Here is a 20,174-nt window from a genome sequence, read left to right as displayed (position 1 = left end):
TATCTTTATTGTTCATCTCATATTTATCTTTTTAATTTAAATTAGTTAAAGTTAACAAGAATAGTTATTTCTACTTATGGGGGTGAGGGAAAGGGAGGGGTATATGTGAAGATATTAATATTTAGAGGAGCTTTTATAATACATTAAATCTTAAATAGGTTAATTGAATTATTTTTAAGTTTGTATGAGGATTTATATGCAAATATTCCAATATAGAACGAAGCCGCTTCGTCTCTCTCTCTCACCATCGAAGACCTAACCATGGCGGTCCGTGGTTTCCGTGGCGTGAGGGACGACCTATCCGAGCTCAGTCGCCACCTTCTCGATGTCGCCTGCTTCCTCTCCCCCCTCCTCCCCCTGCCGCACCACGACTCCCCCCCGCCGTCCCCCCGGCCCGCCGCGCCGACCCCTCGCCCCTCCGCGAGGGCCCTGGCTGGCATCCTCAGCGACCTCGCCGAGATCGGAGGCGGCTTCCGAAGCGGCCTCTCTCGCCTCTCCGGCGCGTTCCGGGGCCCTTCTGATCGGGACAGGGGATGCTCCGACCGCGCTGGCGATGCGAGGACCGTCGGGGTGTCTGAGGAGGTGCTTGAATTCGTCGGCGATCTCGTCAAGTGCCCCGAGTCTTGGCTGGAGTTCCCGGTGACTCTGGATGACGGTAGAATTCCTTGCTTCATTAATTCGGAGATGCTATCATCTCAGTCGATTACATTCTTTCGCGTCTTTTCTTCCTTTGCTTCGATTCTTGATTTTGGAAATATGTTATCTACGAAAATAATGATTGAATAAAGAATTTTGCTAATTTTGCGTTATTAAGTACAAACTCTTTGATGTGTTAGATATAACATATTTCCTTTCGGCTTTCATTATTAGTTATAATCTTGCCACTTGGAATATTTCTTATGGCATCATGACTTCCCAATAACTTCCTTTATCTGTTACCGTATACTTCGACACATAAGAGTCGAATTATTCCCTTTGTGTTTTATCTTCTGGCAATTTACCTAGATATTATTGACTGTCACCTCTGGATTTAATTTGGCTGCTGTTTTATTATAGGTTTTAAGTCATATGTTCGGCTAGGGATATTGCCTTTTCACTGTTAGTATAGTTACTTTAGAGCTAATCCATTTTATGAACACAGCTAGTTTATTGTATGGATATTGTTGGCTTAGATAATCTAAAGAGAAGATTATTCTTCTAGATGGATGAATCACCACATGTTAGGTATCAGGTCTATTAAGTTGGAAGATTCTGGTCAACAAGTTTTGTTATTGTTTTTGTGGAACATGCAAATTTTAGTATCATAAACTGCTTGTGTTCTTGATCATGCCGGGGATGCTTGTGGCATGAACGTGGTAGCCCTAGGTTGGCCAACATAAGTTAGTGATATACTAATGTCAAAAAGATGAGATTAATGGTTACCTTTCGAATAAGATTTAGGTTTTTTTTCTTTTGTATGTGCTACTGGTTTCTTGTTTACATTCTTTATACTAGTTTGGAATCTGTTACCAAACACATGACATGTCATTTTGGTACTAGTTGATGTGTACCAAAGGTGGATGCAATGGCAAGAAATAGGTAACAAGACAGCATTGAACAAGATTGTGACTCATGCATAAGAAAACAATGACTTGGATGAGACATGGATTGTTAAAATCCTTAATGGAGTTCACATATATATCATAGAAGGGCTGAACTAAAATTTGTAAATCATTCTTACAGGATAGAGTTGCATACATTGAACCTCTTCGGACCTTACATTAGCGGAAGCCTCTTGAACTGGACCTTACTTTATTGTCTTTTATTTCGGGATGTTGTGGTGGATTCTAACAACAACTTCTTAAATTTGCTTGTCTTGATCTCATCTTAATTTAAAGTTAATCTTTTGTTTGCAGTTTTTTCGTTTTTGTTCATATCCTCTATGATAAAATGTAAAACAACTTTTTAATTTTATTCCCTTTTAATGGTGCATATTCAGGACTTACTTCAAAATGTTCAGGGAGATAGAATGTATATCAAAACTTGGAGGAAGTATCTGCATAAGGACTTACTAGGGGTATTTGACAATCAAAGATGGCCAAAAGACTTACTATGTTTATGAAAGTTGCCTTTGATATACATCTGTTTTTGACAAATCTTGTGTGATTGCATGCTGATATACTAGCATGTGGAAATGATGGCCAAATTGTTCTTTTAATTTTGCAGAGTTTCAGATATCTAGTATTCAAAAAGAACATATTTCAACTGTGGAACACTTTATCCCTGATCTACAATCTCTTCGAGTCAGCCTTTGTCCCACCTACATGAGTGAGGAATCCTTTTGGAGGATATATTTTGCCTTGTTGCATCCCAAGCTGCGCAAACATGATTGTGAACTGTTATTAACTTATCAGGTAATGAGATTGAATTCTTCATGGTAGCTACATGTCTAGGAAAATTTTCTTATATTTCAGAATTTTCCAAAAGACTTATTGCTATTCTATTGGTAGTTGTAAGTTAGATCTGTGTAAATATAGACTTCCAACCTTAGTGTGTTCATAATTACCCATATTTTACGACAGCAACATTAAGTCTTAATGTCTCAACTATTTACAATTTTCTGCATGCGTCCTTAATTTATTTTACATTATTTTGCTTTCCATTTCATTTTTGCCACTATACACATGCATTTATTTTTAGATTTCGGATCCTTATTGGACGAGTTGATTTTAAAATATTGTTTATCAGGAATTCTGCTTGAATTTTCCACATCATTTTCGAGTACCCATGTCAACTTGACGCAACATGCTTTCTTGTATGAAACTTGATTGACCTGTCTAGAATCAGTTAGACTCGGACAATGTTGCTAGTGAAGAAGACTCATTGTCACTATTAAGGAAAGGATATCAGAAGAGATGAGGGAAAAGGGATAATATACAGATGAGTCATGGATATTGGTATCATCAGGTCATGTCAACTTGAATTGCATACATTAGAGCAAAATTCCCAACTCTAGATCGACTCATTAATAATCATGTCAAAAATACAGACCCACAACCCTCCCACTTGATACACACGCTAATTGACTCGATTTTATGTAACCCATTTAATGGAGGAGGCAGAAACAGTTTAAAGTTGACATTGATTGATCCATTGTGAAAAAGGTCTGAACTACTGACACTATACAAACTGGTCACTATGTAAAACCTTGGATTTATGCTAAAATGCATTTTTTGTATTGTTTTTACTTCTTTTTTTTTGGTCAAAATTTGCCATCTCCTAATGGCAACACATACTTCAGAATATATGCATTGCATCTGATGGAAAAAAGAAGAAGATAAAAGTAGTAGTACTTTATCTTTTATACTTCCCAAGGATGAGAATGCCATGAGGAGGCCGATGAAAAGGCAATTGTTCAACAAACAATAGAGAAATTCAAGAGTAATAGAGTTTCTTTAGGTTGGATTGAGAGACCTAGTTGTCCTGTTCAACTAAAGATGCTGTGTCGTAGTTTTTCCTTGGAAGAGGTCTCTTTTGGGTTTCCATACGAGGGATTATAGTGTCAAATTTTATTGTATAGCAGCACTACAATGTTAATTTTTAACAAATATTTTTCATTGCACTTGGATGGGTATGTGTTCAATTGCTTTTATAGGAGAGAAGACATTCATGATGGATGTGTTTCATGATGGCAGTTGAAATTACCTATCCAGGTAGAATAGCTTGTATAGTTCATTAGCAGTTACAAAGTGAAATGAATCGACCTAGTGATTCTACAAACATTTCAATTGAAGAGTGACATAATAATGTTCACAATTTTCAATTAATCTGCATTCTTTTAGAGGCAAGATAAGCATATCCACTTTAGATAAAGAACCTTGGTAAATGTTATCTTTCAATACCCTCTCCACCCTACAAGTTACAAAGAGAGGTAGAGGGATTGTTTCTGTGTATACCTTAATTTTGCTTTTATCTCGTTGAGAAATCAGATAGATAGGCATCATGTGTGACTCCTTTTGTCCCTGTCCACTAAATGCTGCCTAAATTTTCTTATATACTTGAGATTTGGTTATCATGTTTACTTCCTTTCAAGTTCTTCAGTTGTGCTTGCTAAATTTAAATTCTTGCACTTACTGTATTTTGTACTTCTATTCACTAATTACTTCATTTCTTCTTAGATTTCGTGGTTTGAATTTCCTTGAGATTTAAATGGCCAAAATTAGAATATTAACAAAATGTTGACATATGAAGCTATAAAAATTGCTTGAATATATTTGACAAAAGTAAATTAGTTATCTGAATATCAATAGAGGTTCTTATAATTCTTGAGTGCTGATTGTATTGTCTGAACATGTAATCTTAACAATGTGATTTTGCTGGTACGAGAAGCCATTTCTTTGTTTCATATGCCTAGCTGACTTCAATTTGATGGCTTAAATTTACAGTCGTGATTGCTCTGGTGCAATATGTTTTAGGCATTAGAAAAACATGCATGTAGCTATTCTTTGTTGTTAACGTGCCTTCATATTGTGCTAATACTTGATACATTTTGTTTTGTTTTGACTTTTGAGAAAAGGACGAGTGGGATCATTTTCTCCTTTCTTAATGGTACATGGATAAATGCATGGATAAAGCAACCACTTGCTCCTCTCCTGACCTTGACTTGTTTCCTATGCAGTGAATGCTGCGAATTCTCGAACTTCTTCAGGAAGCTCTTACTGCCTGCTTTGTTTTTTCAAATGGTTTAAGTCAAAACTTTTTTTAGCTACAAAATTAATCGAAAGAGACATATCTTTTCAAAATTAACTGATCAGCTTTGTGCTTGTTGACACATTTCCTTCTCATTATCTTATTAGTCTCTTGGCAGATTGTGGACTCATTGCGCAGAATGGCAAAGGAGCCATGCAACAGACCAACTAAATCTGAGAACCAAGATTCAGAGAGCTTACCTTCATTGCTGAGTGAGAAACTTGGCGGTATCCAGCAAGAAGATAATGAATCCTGGGAAGATGCATTAATCACCATGATGAGATCTCAGCAAAGCATTGATCGGTGGTCCGAGGTAACCAGCGCAGTAGACACTTCCATTGGCACGATGAAACTTGGACCTGATGATATTTCACCAAGGGACACCAGCCAGGGCAATCTTTTTGTGATGGAGAAGTACATGGATTCGCTCTTGACAGAAGAGCAGGTGTGTGCATCGCACTCCTTTAGGAGGAAGCATGCTTCTGCTGGAGAGAAAAACATGGCTACTCGAAAAATGCCAAAACTGAAGATGTCTTCAGATGAGGAATCGAGTGATTGGCAAGCGGTCGAGGATTCTTCTGACTTTGAAATTCTGGAGAAATCTTCTATTGATAAGAGCACCTAGGGTTTCCGCCATTGTACATAGTTACCCTTTTTTCTTTTCTTGTTGTAAATGAACTCAGTTCAAGCTCTTCTAACTGCATAAAATCAGTCTGGCATAGAGTTCATCCTTGTATATTTATGGAATTAACTATCCTTTAATCTGATGGAAATCTGATGTGGATATCAATTCCCACCTTATGTGACCTTAATTTGAATTTGCCTCCAACTGCTAATTCTATTTTGTGTTTTCTTGTTTCTAACAAGTCCAAATGTTCATCAAATCATCATTAGAAGTTTCTGTTCAACCAGCCACTTAATGTCAAACTATCACAATTATGAACCCACACATCTAGTGAGAACAACCCCATCTGTGAACATAGTGAACAAACAAGAGACCATGTTTTGTCCATTGTTTTCTAAATGTATCTTTAAGAACAGTATCATTGTTTTCCTCCATTACCAGTGTGGAATTCCCTTTAAATACAGTCTTCATGATGTAGAAGTGAAGCTGCACTCCTCTCTAATTTATCTTTCTAGTTATACAATGATTAGGTCCTCTCTATAAATATCTTCTAGATCACTAAAGACATAAAATAAAGGTGAAGATACTGTTAATGGCTCAACCCTGTACCTCATTGGAGTTGGGCTAATGTAGTCATCAACCAATAGTTTTCAGATCTACTTGTCCTATGCTGGTCTAACAATTCCTTGTTCCAATCTCTACTTTCAAGAATGATGGTCAGTGTATGAAATATAATCTTTTTGGTCAGTAAGTGGGATTGATATAATCTTTGTTCCTGTTGCAAGTGGGGCTTCCTTTCTTAGACTTCACAGTGCTTAGCTGATACAAGCAATTCAATGCCATTCCTATAATAACATATGCTCAAGGAGTAATCCATGGAGGCATGATGGTCAAGGGTTCAGTGGCTGGCCTCTATATTAGTGAGAGTTGGGAGTAATCCATGGAGGCATGATCAAGTTAGACCATATTAACTTAAATTATTTGAAACTAAGTTAAGATCAGTTATTAAGTCGATTTAGTATTATGATATGATACCATATTAACAAAAACATAAACATGAAGATAGGTAACATATAAATGTGATGTGTTTTGATGCCACAAACATACCAACAACACAAGAGAGCACTGAGGTAGTAAGACACATGCATTCCATTCATGTTACCTAACCACATTTAGGATGAGTGCTTTAAGTCATTAATGGAAATTCTATTAGAGTATAATTCGCTTCGTAAGTGCTATTAACACCACCGTTGGTTGTTGTAATCTGTGTTATCAAGATTGCTTTGGAGTAGTACTATAGCATTTACTTCGTATGTATATTATGCAACATAGATATACGTACGTATATGTGTACATACATACATTTAAATTGAGATAATATGAAGATTAGGACAATGAAGCGAGAGAGGCTGTGGCATCATATCCTACGGCGCTCACGACCCCTCTCACTGCCCTCCCCCCAAATAGCCTCGCCCACATACACACGCGCACGCAGACAACCCCTCTCTTCTTCTTCTTCTGCTTCTTCTTGTTTCCTGCCCCCAAATGCCCGAAACCCCGCAATCGAACACATATTGAATTCATGGATTCAATTGAAACCCGCAAACGGAACAATAAGATCGTTTGTTCGATCGATCCGATGAAGGCGGCGGCTGACAATCTCGCCGACTCGATGTCGACGTCGTCATCGGGAGGCGGCCTCTCGGGCCCGTCCTTGGAGCCGCGGCCTGCGGCGGCCGCGTCGCCCTTGGGGGGCGGGAGCATCGCGGCGGCCGAGGAGCCCGCGGCGGCGCTAGTTCCTCCCTCCCGGGACCCGGGCGGCCCCGGCGCAGGTGTGGGAGGGCAGGATGCAGTTACGGTGGAGCGGCGGGGATACCACTCGGCCGTGTGCCGGTGGGCGGTCCCGCACTTCCCCCGCGCGAAGGCGCGCGCCGTGTGGAGCCGATACTTCGAGGTGGCCGGCTACGACTGCCGCCTGCTGGTGTACCCGCGCGGCGACTCGCAGGCCCTCCCGGGCTACCTCTCCCTCTACCTCCAGATCGTCGACCCCCGCGGCTCCTCCTCCTCCTCCGGCGGCAACAAGTGGGACTGCTTCGCCAGTTACCGCCTTTCCGTCTCCAATCACCTCGATGACGCCAAGTCCGTCGCCCGCGACTCCTGGCACCGCTTCTCCTCCAAGAAGAAGTCCCATGGCTGGTGCGACTTCGCCCCCTTCTCCGCCGTCCTCGACCCGAGATCCGGTTTCCTACTCCCGCCCTCCGACTCCCTCCTTGTCACCGCTGACATCCTTCTGCTCCACGAGACCGTCGCGTTCAGCCGCGACCACGAGCCCCAGCCGCCCCCGGCCGATGTCCTCGGGGGCAAGTTCACTTGGAAGGTGCACAACTTCAGCCTCTTCCGGGAGATGATCAAGACGCAGAAGATCATGAGCCCTGTGTTCCCCGCCGGCGATTGCAACCTCAGGATCAGCGTGTACCAGAGCTCCGTTGCCGGGGTCGACCACCTCTCCATGTGCCTCGAGAGCAAGGACACCGAGAAGACAGCCGCGGCCGCCACCGCCAGCCCTGCGGCCCCTGTCCCCGAGCGCAGCTGCTGGTGCCTCTTCCGGATGTCGGTGCTGAACCAGCGGCCCGGGTCGAACCACATGCACCGTGACTCCTACGGCCGATTCGCTGCCGACAACAAGGGTGGCGACAACACCAGCCTCGGGTGGAACGACTACATGCGCATGGAGGACTTCGTGGGGCCAGACGCTGGGTTCCTTGTCGATGACACTACCGTCTTTAGCACGTCCTTCCATGTGATCAGGGAATCGAGCAACTTCACGAAGAACTCTGGACCTTTACTGGGCAGCAGCGGGGGGAGGGGGGCAGCAAGGAAATCGGATGGGCACTTTGGCAAGTTCACATGGAGGATCGAGAACTTCACGAGGCTCAAGGACCTGCTTAAGAAGCGCAAGATTACAGGGCTCTGTATTAAGAGTAGGAGGTTCCAGATTGGCAACCGAGACTGTCGCCTTATTGTTTATCCCAGGGGTAAGCTCATCATAATCATCTTAGTCTTGAGAGTGGGATTTGATTGACGAAGCTGTAACAAATCCTTCAAGTATTCCTTTGTGGAATACTTCAATCCTCTTGGGGAACTGAGATTCAGTTCACGGATTATTCTCACATTCAGAGGTGAATCTTATATACCTTGATTGTGCAGAATTGCTTTTTCTTTAATATTTATCATTTAGCTGCAAGGTATTCTAAGTTTGATGCTATTCTTGAGACTTAGGTACAAATTACGTAGTTTCATTGCTAATACCGAATCTTTATGGCCAGTTTGTTTTTCTGTAGTGACCTTTTTTGATTGAAGCAACTAGACAGTAGGATGAACTTTCAAAGAGATACCCTTCAGTAGTATAAAAATGCAGTCACGTGGATCGTAGTTTTTTAGTCACATGCCAATTGGAATGTTTGTAATTCATTAATTGAGGTAAGTGATGAAATAAACATACTGATCGAGTTCACCTTTTTTTTTCTCTTACATTTGAGATGGGCACCAGGGCAGTCTCAACCACCATGCCACCTCTCTGTATTCCTGGAAGTCACAGATTCCCGCAACACAGCAAGTGATTGGAGTTGCTTTGTAAGTCATCGATTGTCTGTTGTAAATCAGAAAATGGAGGAGAAATCTGTTACAAAGGAGTCACAAAATCGATATTCGAAGGCTGCAAAAGATTGGGGCTGGCGTGAGTTTGTGACTTTGACTAGTCTCTTTGATCAGGATTCTGGGTTTCTTGTTCAGGACACTGTAATTTTCTCAGCTGAGGTTTTAATATTGAAGGAGACTTCTATAATGCAAGAATTTAATGATACGGAACCTGAGTTAGCTATGATGTGTTCAGCTTCTCAAATTGATGCTATTTCAAAGAGAGGATCATTCACGTGGAGGGTGGAAAATTTTTTGTCCTTCAAGGAGATTATGGAAACACGCAAGATATTCAGCAAATTCTTTCAAGCTGGGGGTTGTGAGCTCCGAATAGGTACATTAAGGATCTAGATTTACTAAATTTTTTATATTGATATACTTGCTTTCATTATAGAATTTATATATGTTACATTTACTTTGGCTACATTGCAGGTGTCTATGAGTCATTTGATATGATTTGTATATACCTGGAGAGTGATCAGTCTTCTGGGTCTGATCCTGACAAAAACTTATGGGTACGGTACAGAATGGCTGTTGTCAACCAGAAAAATCCTGCAAAAACTGTTTGGAAGGAATCTTCAATCTGCACAAAAACTTGGAACAATTCAGTGTTGCAGTTTATGAAGGTATCTGATTTGATGGAATCAGATGCAGGATTTCTCGTCCGTGACACTGTGGTATTCATTTGTGAGATCCTAGATTGCTGCCCCTGGTTTGAGTTTTCAGATCTTGAGGTAAGATAAATTCAGGAAATACTTCTGTATTATGTTACATGGAGCCTGTTTACTATTATCCATTGTCAAACCTAAATTTGTAAATTGATTCTTTCTATCATCATTAGACGTCTGGTGGTTGTCAAAACCATGCTGATGTTTTATATGACAATTAGATGAACATGAGTTTTAGAAAATTTGTTTTTTGTTTTTGGGCATTTTGAGATTTTTTTATCTGGTAGATTAATATCTAATTATCTCATGAAGATATAAGTACAACTTTGCTTTCTTATTCTCCTTGTTCTTTTCACCTATTTCTACATTCCATCCTCCTTCGGAGCTCCCCTTGCAAGTCTTGCCATATACGTTCAGACCACTTTGATCATTTGTCACTGATATAGGAATATATCACAGTTGTTAATTTCTCATTCTGCAACGATATGAGACATAGACTATGGCCTAAGAAACTCTACTAGAAATAATAACTCATGAAATTGAGATGCCTTGTTGTTGTTGTTGTTCTGCCAAACTAATTTTTCAATGACCTGATTGACTTCAGCTTATCTGATTATTAGGTAACAAACAACTCCATTATTTCTGAATGCATTGTGGTAAATTCCTAGGCTGAGAAAAAAGCATGCAAATGAAATCACATGATTTTGTGTACATCTGGGAAGGATGGTTAATATTACTTTTTGTCAGATAACTTTAACATCAGGAGTTTTCTATTGTTTTGCTGGTAATGTCTCTAGGTGGTATTTATGATCATTACCCTTTCATGCATCACAATCTTGTATTAATGATTTTCTTTTAACTGTATTGTATTTTTTTGGTCAATATTGAGAAGCCAGAACCATATCGGATCAGCATGAACCAATGGGCGTGGTACTGGGAAAAATATTGGCCAGTAAGCTACAACAAAATTTGGATATTAGTTTGATTTTAGAACTCAAGCAAGTTTTACAGTATAGTTGTGTACCAGTACCAGAATGTACTAGTATGTTCTGGCTGCTATGGTGAACCACAATATTCAAGACGTAGTTATTGATATTTGCTTCTTACCAGACCTTTCCACAATGAAGATGTAGTTTGATGTTGTTGTTGCTTTCCTTTATAAAGAGGCATGACTTGATTTGAATAAAATTAAAGAAGGATCTGCATTAGAGTCTTATTTAAGCAATAGCTAAGTTTCAATTTTTAGAAAGCTTTTAGTCTGCTGTTGAGAATGTTGGTGACTGGTGATGCTAGCACAAATATCAGGGACTGAAATGTTCAATTTCATAATCTGCTGAAGGTGGATAGAGTGTCACTCTGTCACTAATTCCATCATTACAATTAAGGAAAGAAAATATGCTACAATTTGTTTAGCTAATAACCTCGATGTGGCTATAATAGCTTATTTGTAAAATCAGTCTGTTTACTCTATGCCTCTCTTGGTTAAATAAATTGTGTGTTAGATGTTAATGTTTCCTCTCTGTAAGATCTGTTTATGATGTCAAGCTGTGTGAAATGAAATGCAGATTTCTTTTAGCGCCTATGTATCCATCTTCTGTGTTTCTAATATATGTATGCCAGGTTTACTGGTAGCTAGCATAATGCATATTATCTATGCTCATTTGCATCAGTTACATGTAACAGTTCAGGTTTTTTGATATTTGACATGTTTTCTTCTGCCTGCCAAATTTTCCTTGAATAGAGCAAGTAAATGAGCTCATCTTGTTGGTATACTTGTGTCAGCAAGCTTGGGTTTCTGATGTCTTTGTTGTCAGGTTTTTGCTTCGGAAGATGAGCAGGATGCATTGTCGACAGACCCAGATGAACTTATTGAGTCTGAGGATAGTGAAGGTATCAGTGGAGATGAAGAAGACATGTTCAGAAACCTTCTCTCACGAGCAGGTTTCCATTTGACTTATGGAGATAACCCCTCTCAACCCCAGGTTACTTTAAGAGAAAAGCTTCTAATTGATGCTGGTGCAATTGCTGGATTTCTGACTGGTCTGCGTGTTTATCTTGATGACCCTGCTAAAGTCAAGCGCTTGCTTCTTCCTACTAAACTGTCTTCAGGTATCTGTGGCAAGAAAGATTCTTTAAAGGGTGATGCAAATTCTCCAAGCTTGATGAATTTGTTGATGGGGGTTAAAGTCTTGCAACAAGCTATCATCGACTTACTCCTAGATATAATGGTGGAGTGTTGTCAAACATCAGAAGGAAGAACAGGGTATGATTCTTCTGAAACAAGCTCCAAAACTTCTCCTGGATCAAATGGAGCTAACACTCCACCGGAACACAGTGGTGATAGTGAAGTATCAACAGAGTATGCAAGATGTGATATGTACCAGAGACTGGAACCTGGAGTAGAAGAAATCAGCCACACCTATGCGGTACAGAGCTCACAACTGAACACAGGTGAGATTGTACGGAAAACTAACCAGGAGCAGCACATTTTTCCTCCTCAGACTTCTGCTAGGGATGAACCATCAGATGATGGTTTTGTTCGAGCTCCAAAGGTACTGTGTATATTCTAGCCCTAACATTCTGATCATCTTTGAATTTGATATTATCCTTCACTTAATGCTCTACAAATAATTGTTTTTTAGACAAAATGGCCTGAACAATCTGAGGAACTTTTGGGATTAATTATCAATTCATTGAGAGCCCTGGATAGTGCTGTGCCACAAGGATGCCCCGAACCTAAAAGGCGGCCTCAGACAATCCAGAAGATTATTCTTGTGCTTGACAAAGCTCCAAAACATCTTCAGCCTGATTTAATTGCCCTTATACCCAAATTGACTGATCCTTCAGAACATTCTCTTGCAGCTTGTGCACTCTTAGATTGCCTTCAAAAGCCAGATGCTGAGCCTTCGTTGCGATTACAGGTATTTCATTCTATGTTATATTTTATGCTATTTATTCCTGGATGTACCACATATAACATACAAACCTTGTGTTAGTAGTTTCTTGGAAGAATTTTAATCTTTATATGCATGAATTGCTGTGTTATGCTGTTAATATATGGTGCCTAATACTATTTTATCTGCCTTTAAGGTTTTTGGTGCTCTGGGACAGTTGGAGTTTGGAAGTGAGGTATGGGAACGCATCCTATATCAGGCTTTTGAGTTGTTGACTGATTCCAGTGACGAGCCCCTTGTAGCAACAATGAGTTTTGTTTTCAAAGCTGCATCACAGTGCCAGCATCTTCCTCAAGCTGTATGTTTGAAGTTTCTGGATGACCTGAATTAATTTTCATACATTGTATATTTCAAGACTGGTTTTTGACCTTTCTGTCTTTCTGATTTCTTTTGCCCCGCCTATAGGTCAGAGCTTTTCGTTTGAGACTAAAGAGTCTTGGTACTGAAGTTCCTCAATGTGTTCTGCATATTCTGACAAAAATACTCCATACTTGCGCAGATGTGGCTGAAGCCATTATTAATGATATTGACTCTGATAGTGAACTTGATGGTAATTGCACGATATCTTGTGGTACTTATGCTGATGGTACAAATGGGGTTTCTCCTGGTGGGATGCATGTGGGGAAAGATCAGGTTGTGCATGGATGTCACAATCACGCTGATGTTTATATTTTAGTAGAGATGTTATCCATACCTGGATTATTTGTTGAAGTTTCACAGGTCTTTGAAAGAGCTTTAATTCGAGGGGCCATTGGGCTGCAATCAGTTGCTTTGGTATTAGAAAGGCGCCATTCTCAAAGGTTGAACATTAAATCTACATCTATTGTGGATGATTCACAAAACAGGCAAGCCCTGTTAGATGAAAATATTGATTCATTGTCTGTCCAAGAAGATGATTTCACATCAGTTCTTTCTCTTGGTGAAGTGTTATCTCTTTCTAGGGATACCAGAGTCCAGGACTTTGTGAGGATGCTTTATGCCATCATGTTCAAAATATATGCGGAGGAGCATTACAGATTTAGGATGTTGAAGGGGCTTGTAGAACGAGCAACTAATGTGTCCAATAGTTGCCGCGTAGTTGATATAGATATGGATGTTTTGGTATTTCTTGTTAGGGAGGAAGATGGAATAGCTAGACCAGTTTTGAACATATTACGTGAGGTTGCTGAAGTTTCTCAGGTTGATCGTGCAAATCTTTGGCACCAGATATGTGCCGTCGAGGATGAAAATATTCGTTTTAGAGAGGAAAGACAAGAGGAAATTGCAAATTTTGCTCATGAAAAAGCTGCTTTGTCCCAAAGGCTAAATGAATCTGAGGCAACTACAAACCGTCTTAAGGTCCCTACCTTCTTGTTTGAGTTGCTGGGCTACATTAAACTGTACCCTTATATCATTGCCCTCTAATTATTTAGTTGGTTATTTTCTTGAATGGCAGGCTGAGTTAAAATCTGAGATGGAGCAGTTTGCTCGCGAAAGGAAGGAACTAACTGAGCAGATACTTGACGTCGAGAATCAGTTGGAATGGCTTCGATCAGAGAAAGATGAGGAAATTGCAAAGCTCTCTGCTGACAGGAGAGGCCTTCAGGACCGCCTTCATGACGCAGAGACACAACTTTCGCAGTTGAAAACTCGGAAGCGCGATGAATTGAAGGTAGTGTATGCTTGATTGGAACAAAAGATATTTTACATCCTTTCTGAATGCTTTCATTTGACCAATTGTAATTTGACTTGTCATTTCATATGTAAAACATGTTTTGCTAGTTATTTAGAAGCATTAGTTTTTCTGATTGTCATTTAAGAAGCATTTTATGACTCAACATAACCATGCATTGTGACATCCATTGGACATATCTCATGCAAGTTGTGACAATTTTTTGCTTTCTTCCTCCAAATTTTGAAATTTTTTGAACAAAGTAGCAGTATGTATGTAGACAATGCTGTTTTGGACCTTGGGCATAAACTATTTTGGATTTTTTGCAAAATTACAACAACTAGGATTTTGAACTTTTTATTTGTGTTCTAATTGGTTGGTTACTAGGTGACTGTTATTGAAAAATTTGAGAAGCTTTATATTAGGGTTTTTTTTCTTTTGTTTAAACCAACTAGAAGTTTTTATTAGAGAACACACTGCCTAAGGATTTCTTTATCTTTATCAGGTGATGTAATTTTAATTGTTGTTGTATTAGTGATGAAGCAATGCTTCATTAATAGACTATATGGCAAATCTTTCCTTCTCAAATTAACAGAAGTGGTGGTGAAGGGATTCAGGCTAACAATCTGAGTTATGGCTGTGTATATATTTGTTTATGCATGTGTTGCATATTGTACTTGCAAGTATGGGTGGGTCTCAATTGACATGCTTGCTCATTATTCTTGGTTTCTTCAATATTATTTTCCCTTTTTTGGGTGCCAGCTTCATTATGCTTTATGGTTCTGGATCTTTCATGTGTCTGTAGAATTTGATTTTTCTTTAGTTTTAGATAACATATATTCTGAATAAAACTTTCTTCTACAGTGCTTTTTTATGTTAACTGAGAGTATCACAATGTTATTTAACGAAAGATTCTCTGTTCGGTTTTTGTTTTACACAGACAATGAACTGTAACTTTTTAGTTATGGAATATTATAGTTCATGGTCGGAAGTCCTATTAAATTACATGATTGATATTTGTATTATTTTATTTCAATATGGCAGTTATAACAATCACATTATTGTTATTTATTTGGTCTGAATTCTTGCATAAGTTACTAATAAATACCATTATCTTTCATGTCAATGTGACATTGTGATGGTTATCAATTCCTTGCATTTCTTCTTCATAAGAATTATCTTGTTATATGTTTTCTGTAATGTGTATTGTACAACCAATAACTAGGCAATGGTTCTAGTTGGTATCAGCAATTAATTTGACCTTATAACCAATGCAGAGAGTAGTCAAGGAGAAAAATGCCTTGGCTGAACGATTGAAAAGTGCAGAAGCTGCACGTAAAAGATTTGATGAAGAATTAAAGCGATATGCCACAGAGACAGTGACAAGAGAGGAAGTCAGGCAATCACTGGAAGATGAAGTGCGGCGTTTAACACAAACTGTTGGACAAACTGAAGGAGAAAAAAGGGAGAAGGAAGAACAGATTGCTCGCTGTGAAGCATATATTGATGGAATGGAAGCGAGGTTGCAAACATGCCAGGTTTTGTCCTTGTCTTAATTCAATAGTACAAGTTTCTCTGTTTTACTCATTGTTCATACTTCATAGCATATCATTAATGACCTGATATGTTCTGGATTTCTTAAGGTGTCCTCATGTGGCAGGATTTTTGTATGTTAATGGGATGATTACATCACCAGTTTATGAGATATCAGTGAAGACTCTTTGCTAGTATATGTAAGATAGAACTTGTTGTACAGCACAACATGATACCTCAACTGTTTCTTGACAGTAGCTATTGTCTTTTTCTGTTTTGTGCAACTGGAAACTAAAAAAGAGAATAAAGTTGACAAAAGAGAGTTGTTGTGTGCGTTATGGGGTGTTGTTAGGGTCAACAATGTGGGTTACTTAAAGCTATAGGATATACCAGTTAGGCAAAACTGTTAAATTAACAGGAAAGATTCACAAATGGAGCCAAGAAACTATGCTTCCAAAAGGTTGGATATTGAAGAATCACATTCGTGTCAAGCATTGCAAAAGGAAAGATGAGAGTCGAGAACTGGTAAAGAATAAGTAGATAAGTAATGTCCTTGCCATTGCCAATGTTTCATTTTTTATGGTAAAATATAGGCATTAAAATGGAAGTCCTCACTTAACCTGGTACCTAGATGAATTATGTTTTTTCTGACATATTTTCATATCAAGCGGCTCAAGAAAACAATTTAATAATAAAAGCAATCAATAACTTTCTCGTATTATGTACCCGGAGAGATAGCATTCTTACATTTTTTTGTACTTACCAAATTTTTGGAGCCACAATTTGCTATTGTAATCAAGAGAACTTCTATGTGGATCAAACATATGTTCCTTGAAGCAATGATATCATTGGTATTATGTCTGAATATGCCTAATAAAAAGAAATTAACTACACTGTGGCTATATTATTTATTACTTAAGATGTGAAAAATTAAATAAAAACTGAACAGTACATTGATTTTTACATTTTAATACATGTCCCACTACTAAGTGCTATTGCTGCCATTATCTTGATCTTAAGATGAAGCCATTAGTGATCAAATGCAAGAGCTACTCAAATCTCTGGGTTGGTTATGACATCTGCCACAAATAATTTGGACCACTAACAGAATTATTCTTCAAATTTATAGTTGCTAATGTGCTCTAGAGTAATGCATGTGTTAAATTTCAACATTAGTTGAAGGAATGGAGATCTTTTGAGCAACCTTTGGTGCTAACTGTCTTGATTCTCATTTATAAGTATAGCATGGATGAGCTGGCTGAAATGGTTTTTGTCATCTGGAAATGTAATACTCGCACAGTGGATCATGAAAAATGGAATTTGATATAAAGCAATGGACAAACCATTTCAAAGAATTGTATCTACTAGTATAATTTCTTGTGGGCAAAACTAAGTTTGACTGCATTAAACAAGAAATGATTTGATGTACTAAAAGTAAGAACTTTATTTGAATGAGAAGGATTAAGAGCTTTAAAGTGCTTGTGTTGAGAGATGGTCGATTTCAAGTAATCTGTAAATTTTAATTCATAATAATTGAGTTCCCTTGTATGTTTATGGTCATGGCATTGTGCATGATTGCTCTTTCTTCAATGGTCCACCAAAGCCCTAAATGGGTATTGAAATAAGCTTTAGTTGCATCAAGATATAATGACAAAATAAAAAGACGATGATTTTGACATATTAAACAAGGCATGTGGAAAATTACTTTGAGCCTTGTCGTGTTTGCATCTATAGGAGAGCAAACCTTGGTACTATAGGTTACTCTTTTGCAACTTGGGGGACTAGGGTTCAAGCTACACAAACAAGTTATCTACCTATAGGGTTAAGGCTCTCTGCATGTATTTACTCTTAGTAGACCCTGTGTTGGTGGAAGTTTTGTGCACTAGGCCACTCTTTTCAGTATTTAATTTTCAGAATCCATAGTTGTTAGAATGTGTCATTGTCCATCATTTTAGGTTGGTAAAATTGTTTCTTTTTAACCATTTCAGGGTAGTAGCCTCTTGAAGGAATAAGTGGAGTCATGTCCTGAGTCTATTATGTTCAGATTTTGAGTTGTGATTTAGGAGGGAACCAAGTTTTGCCGTTTGATCAGTTAACCTTGAAGAAATCTTTTTGTTCTTTGACCTCCAAAAAAGTTGGGATTTGTATTATTTGGGAACCTTCATGATTACTAACTAACATAGAAGGAATTAGTATGCTTTTGTATGGGTAGCTTCTTTTGTCCCCTTTCATCAGATCAAACTCTCGGATACAGATCCAGACACTATTGTTATGTTGAGCGATACCAGATAATCTTTTGTGCCAGAATATCTTTTGTTTTTCCACACTTCATTACAGGTTCTGTAGGAGGTTTAGAGTTCTTAAGAACCTATTCTGGTAGTCGTTTTTGTTATCTTCTCTGGTAATTGGCCAAATAACGGTTATATTTTAGCTTCTTCCTTTTTTGCACCTTTTATTTTTTTGTGTACTCTCTATCTTTCTCTTCCAAGAATTTATTTATAATAATCTTAATTTTTCAGTCAAGCAACCAATACTTGCTTTAATTGGACTTTTTTAAAATGAAACCAGTGAAGTTCCGATACTAAGTGAATTGGAGGTTATTCTACTTGCTTGTGTAAATGAAAGTTAACTAATACATGTTTACTTGCTTGAATCAGCTAGAGATTTTGAACCACAACCAGCAAATTCAGCATTGGTTCCCTTTTTTTCCTTCACTAAAGATGTTGCTCTAGTTGCTTGTGCAATTTATGTTTTATAAGTACTTCGATCCATAATTGTGTTCCCTTTTTCAATAGACCGCAAAAAGATTATATTCACTTCACATTCAGCTACATTTTAATGCTATTTGATCATAATGTTGAACTTTTTGATGGACTCCAAATATTTACCCTTAATCATCTCTCTTTGTTGTTTTGCAGCAATATATACATACACTCGAAGCTTCACTGCAAGAAGAAATGTCACGCCATGCCCCACTTTACGGTGCAGGTTTGGAAGCCTTGTCAATGAACGAACTCGAGACACTTGCCCGTATTCATGAAGAAGGCCTCAGGCAGATCCATGCGATTCAGCAGATGAAAAGTAGTAGCAATTCGCTGGTGGGTGGGCATTCTCTTCCACAAGTTCATGGCTTATATTCTTCGGCTCCTCCAATGGCTGTTGGTATGCCTCCATCTATAATCCCAAATGGAGGCGGAATCCATGGTAACGGCCATATGAATGGTGCGGTGGGGCCCTGGTTCAGTCCCACCTAAGATTAGAAGGGAAAGGCGTGTCCATATTTCCCGTACGAGTAAGAACGTTGTTCTCCTGGTCTTGCTCTACCAGCTGTCAAGTAATTGATATGATAGCTTTTCTCCCCCATTTCCCCACTCTCCCAAGTCACCTTTTCATTTGAACTGGTAGAACTATCGGATTACCTGATATGAGAAAGTGTGATCATGTATAAATAAGCCAAGAAACATACTCTGAGAAAATAGTTTTGTAATAATTTGAAGTAAAAGAAAAAAAAATCCGATGGAGCTAGCAGTTGCAAATGAAAGCTTTTCATATGATTGATCCCACCCACAATCTTTTGGTCACTTATTGTTTGAGAGTTTGTTTGTACTCATTGAGTTTGTCTGGGGTTACCTGTCTATAATTTAAGACAATATTAAATGTTACCAGTCCATGTTCTAAGTGCACATATAGTTAGTGAGTTGTTTGCTGTTGATATGCATGTTTGATGTCATAACCAGGAAAGTAATGCAGTTCTGCTGGCCTTTACAATGAAGTATGTCCAACTTCACCCATAGAGCAATAATCATTGAAAGCTTCTGTTATGTGAAGTCAATTTTAATTTGGTTGGGATGGTAGTCATCACATGATTTCCTTGTCAGCTTCAGGATTTACTATTTGTTATGGTGATATGGTGAAGCTTTCATTTAATTGAGTTATTGTGATACCTTTGAGTTATGTGCTTGATGAATGGAATATGATACTAGAATAAAGTGAAAGCTTTAGGATATGAATTTGTAAGCATAAAAATCATGATTATATTATTATATAAAAAATTTGATGTCGGCTTGGATTTATGATCAAATAATAATAAATTAAATTTATGATAAGATTAAATAATAATAAATTAAATTTATGATGAATGTTTTTTGATATTATTTAAAAAATTTTATCTGATCTATAGGCATACTGTCATCAGATATGAAAGTTAAAGTGATGTCGATCTGTAAAAAAAAGTTAGACTCATTTTTTTTTCTCCTATTATCTTTCACGGGATTACTATGAGCGATGAATTAATAATCGAGGAGATGAGAGAAAAAATA

The 20,174-nt window shown here is 38.4% G+C and overlaps 2 protein-coding genes across 3 annotated transcripts; both read left to right on the top strand.

Annotated features, from left to right (window-relative positions):
* Positions 1-229: 229 nt before the first annotated feature.
* LOC135638915 (uncharacterized) lies at positions 230-5,540 on the top strand. Its single transcript, XM_065152490.1, has 3 exons — positions 230-655; positions 2,206-2,393; positions 4,847-5,540. The coding sequence occupies exons 1-3, from the start codon at positions 262-264 to the stop codon at positions 5,351-5,353; spliced, it is 1,089 nt and encodes a 362-aa protein (XP_065008562.1). The 5' UTR covers positions 230-261; the 3' UTR covers positions 5,354-5,540.
* A 1,251-nt stretch (positions 5,541-6,791) lies between these two features.
* Positions 6,792-19,538, top strand: LOC103985411 (uncharacterized). Of its 2 annotated transcripts, XM_009403091.3 has the most exons (10): positions 6,794-8,388; positions 8,904-9,383; positions 9,482-9,783; positions 11,532-12,269; positions 12,360-12,638; positions 12,808-12,969; positions 13,077-14,009; positions 14,107-14,322; positions 15,600-15,860; positions 18,774-19,538. In XM_009403091.3, exons 1-10 carry the CDS (start codon positions 6,936-6,938, stop codon positions 19,107-19,109), a joined length of 5,160 nt encoding a protein of 1,719 aa, XP_009401366.2. In that variant the 5' UTR covers positions 6,794-6,935; the 3' UTR covers positions 19,110-19,538. The 2 variants fall into 2 exon arrangements, with proteins under 2 accessions (XP_065008561.1, XP_009401366.2); XM_065152489.1 differs by lacking the exons at positions 14,107-14,322; positions 15,600-15,860; positions 18,774-19,538 and having other exon boundaries at positions 6,792-8,388; positions 13,171-13,488.
* Positions 19,539-20,174: the final 636 nt, after the last annotated feature.

This window comes from Musa acuminata, chromosome BXJ3-5 (genome assembly GCF_036884655.1).
Source record: "Musa acuminata AAA Group cultivar baxijiao chromosome BXJ3-5, Cavendish_Baxijiao_AAA, whole genome shotgun sequence".
Classification (NCBI taxonomy): Eukaryota; Viridiplantae; Streptophyta; class Magnoliopsida; order Zingiberales; family Musaceae; genus Musa; species Musa acuminata.
The sequence above is the reverse complement of the archived record's forward strand: the minus strand, read 5'-3'. Positions and strand labels throughout refer to the sequence as shown.

Bases quoted from the DNA above. Each gene is read 5' to 3' on its own strand.
- LOC103985411 (XM_009403091.3), top strand. From the start codon at position 6,936: ATGGATTCAATTGAAACCCGCAAACGGAACAATAAGATCGTTTGTTCG. The intron at 9,384-9,481 runs GTACATTAAGGA...GCTACATTGCAG, and splicing joins GGGTTGTGAGCTCCGAATAG to GTGTCTATGAGTCATTTGAT. The intron at 15,861-18,773 runs GTTTTGTCCTTG...GTTGTTTTGCAG, and splicing joins CGAGGTTGCAAACATGCCAG to CAATATATACATACACTCGA.
- LOC135638915 (XM_065152490.1), top strand. From the start codon at position 262: ATGGCGGTCCGTGGTTTCCGTGGCGTGAGGGACGACCTATCCGAGCTC. The intron at 656-2,205 runs GTAGAATTCCTT...TTAATTTTGCAG, and splicing joins CCCGGTGACTCTGGATGACG to AGTTTCAGATATCTAGTATT. The intron at 2,394-4,846 runs GTAATGAGATTG...GTCTCTTGGCAG, and splicing joins AACTGTTATTAACTTATCAG to ATTGTGGACTCATTGCGCAG.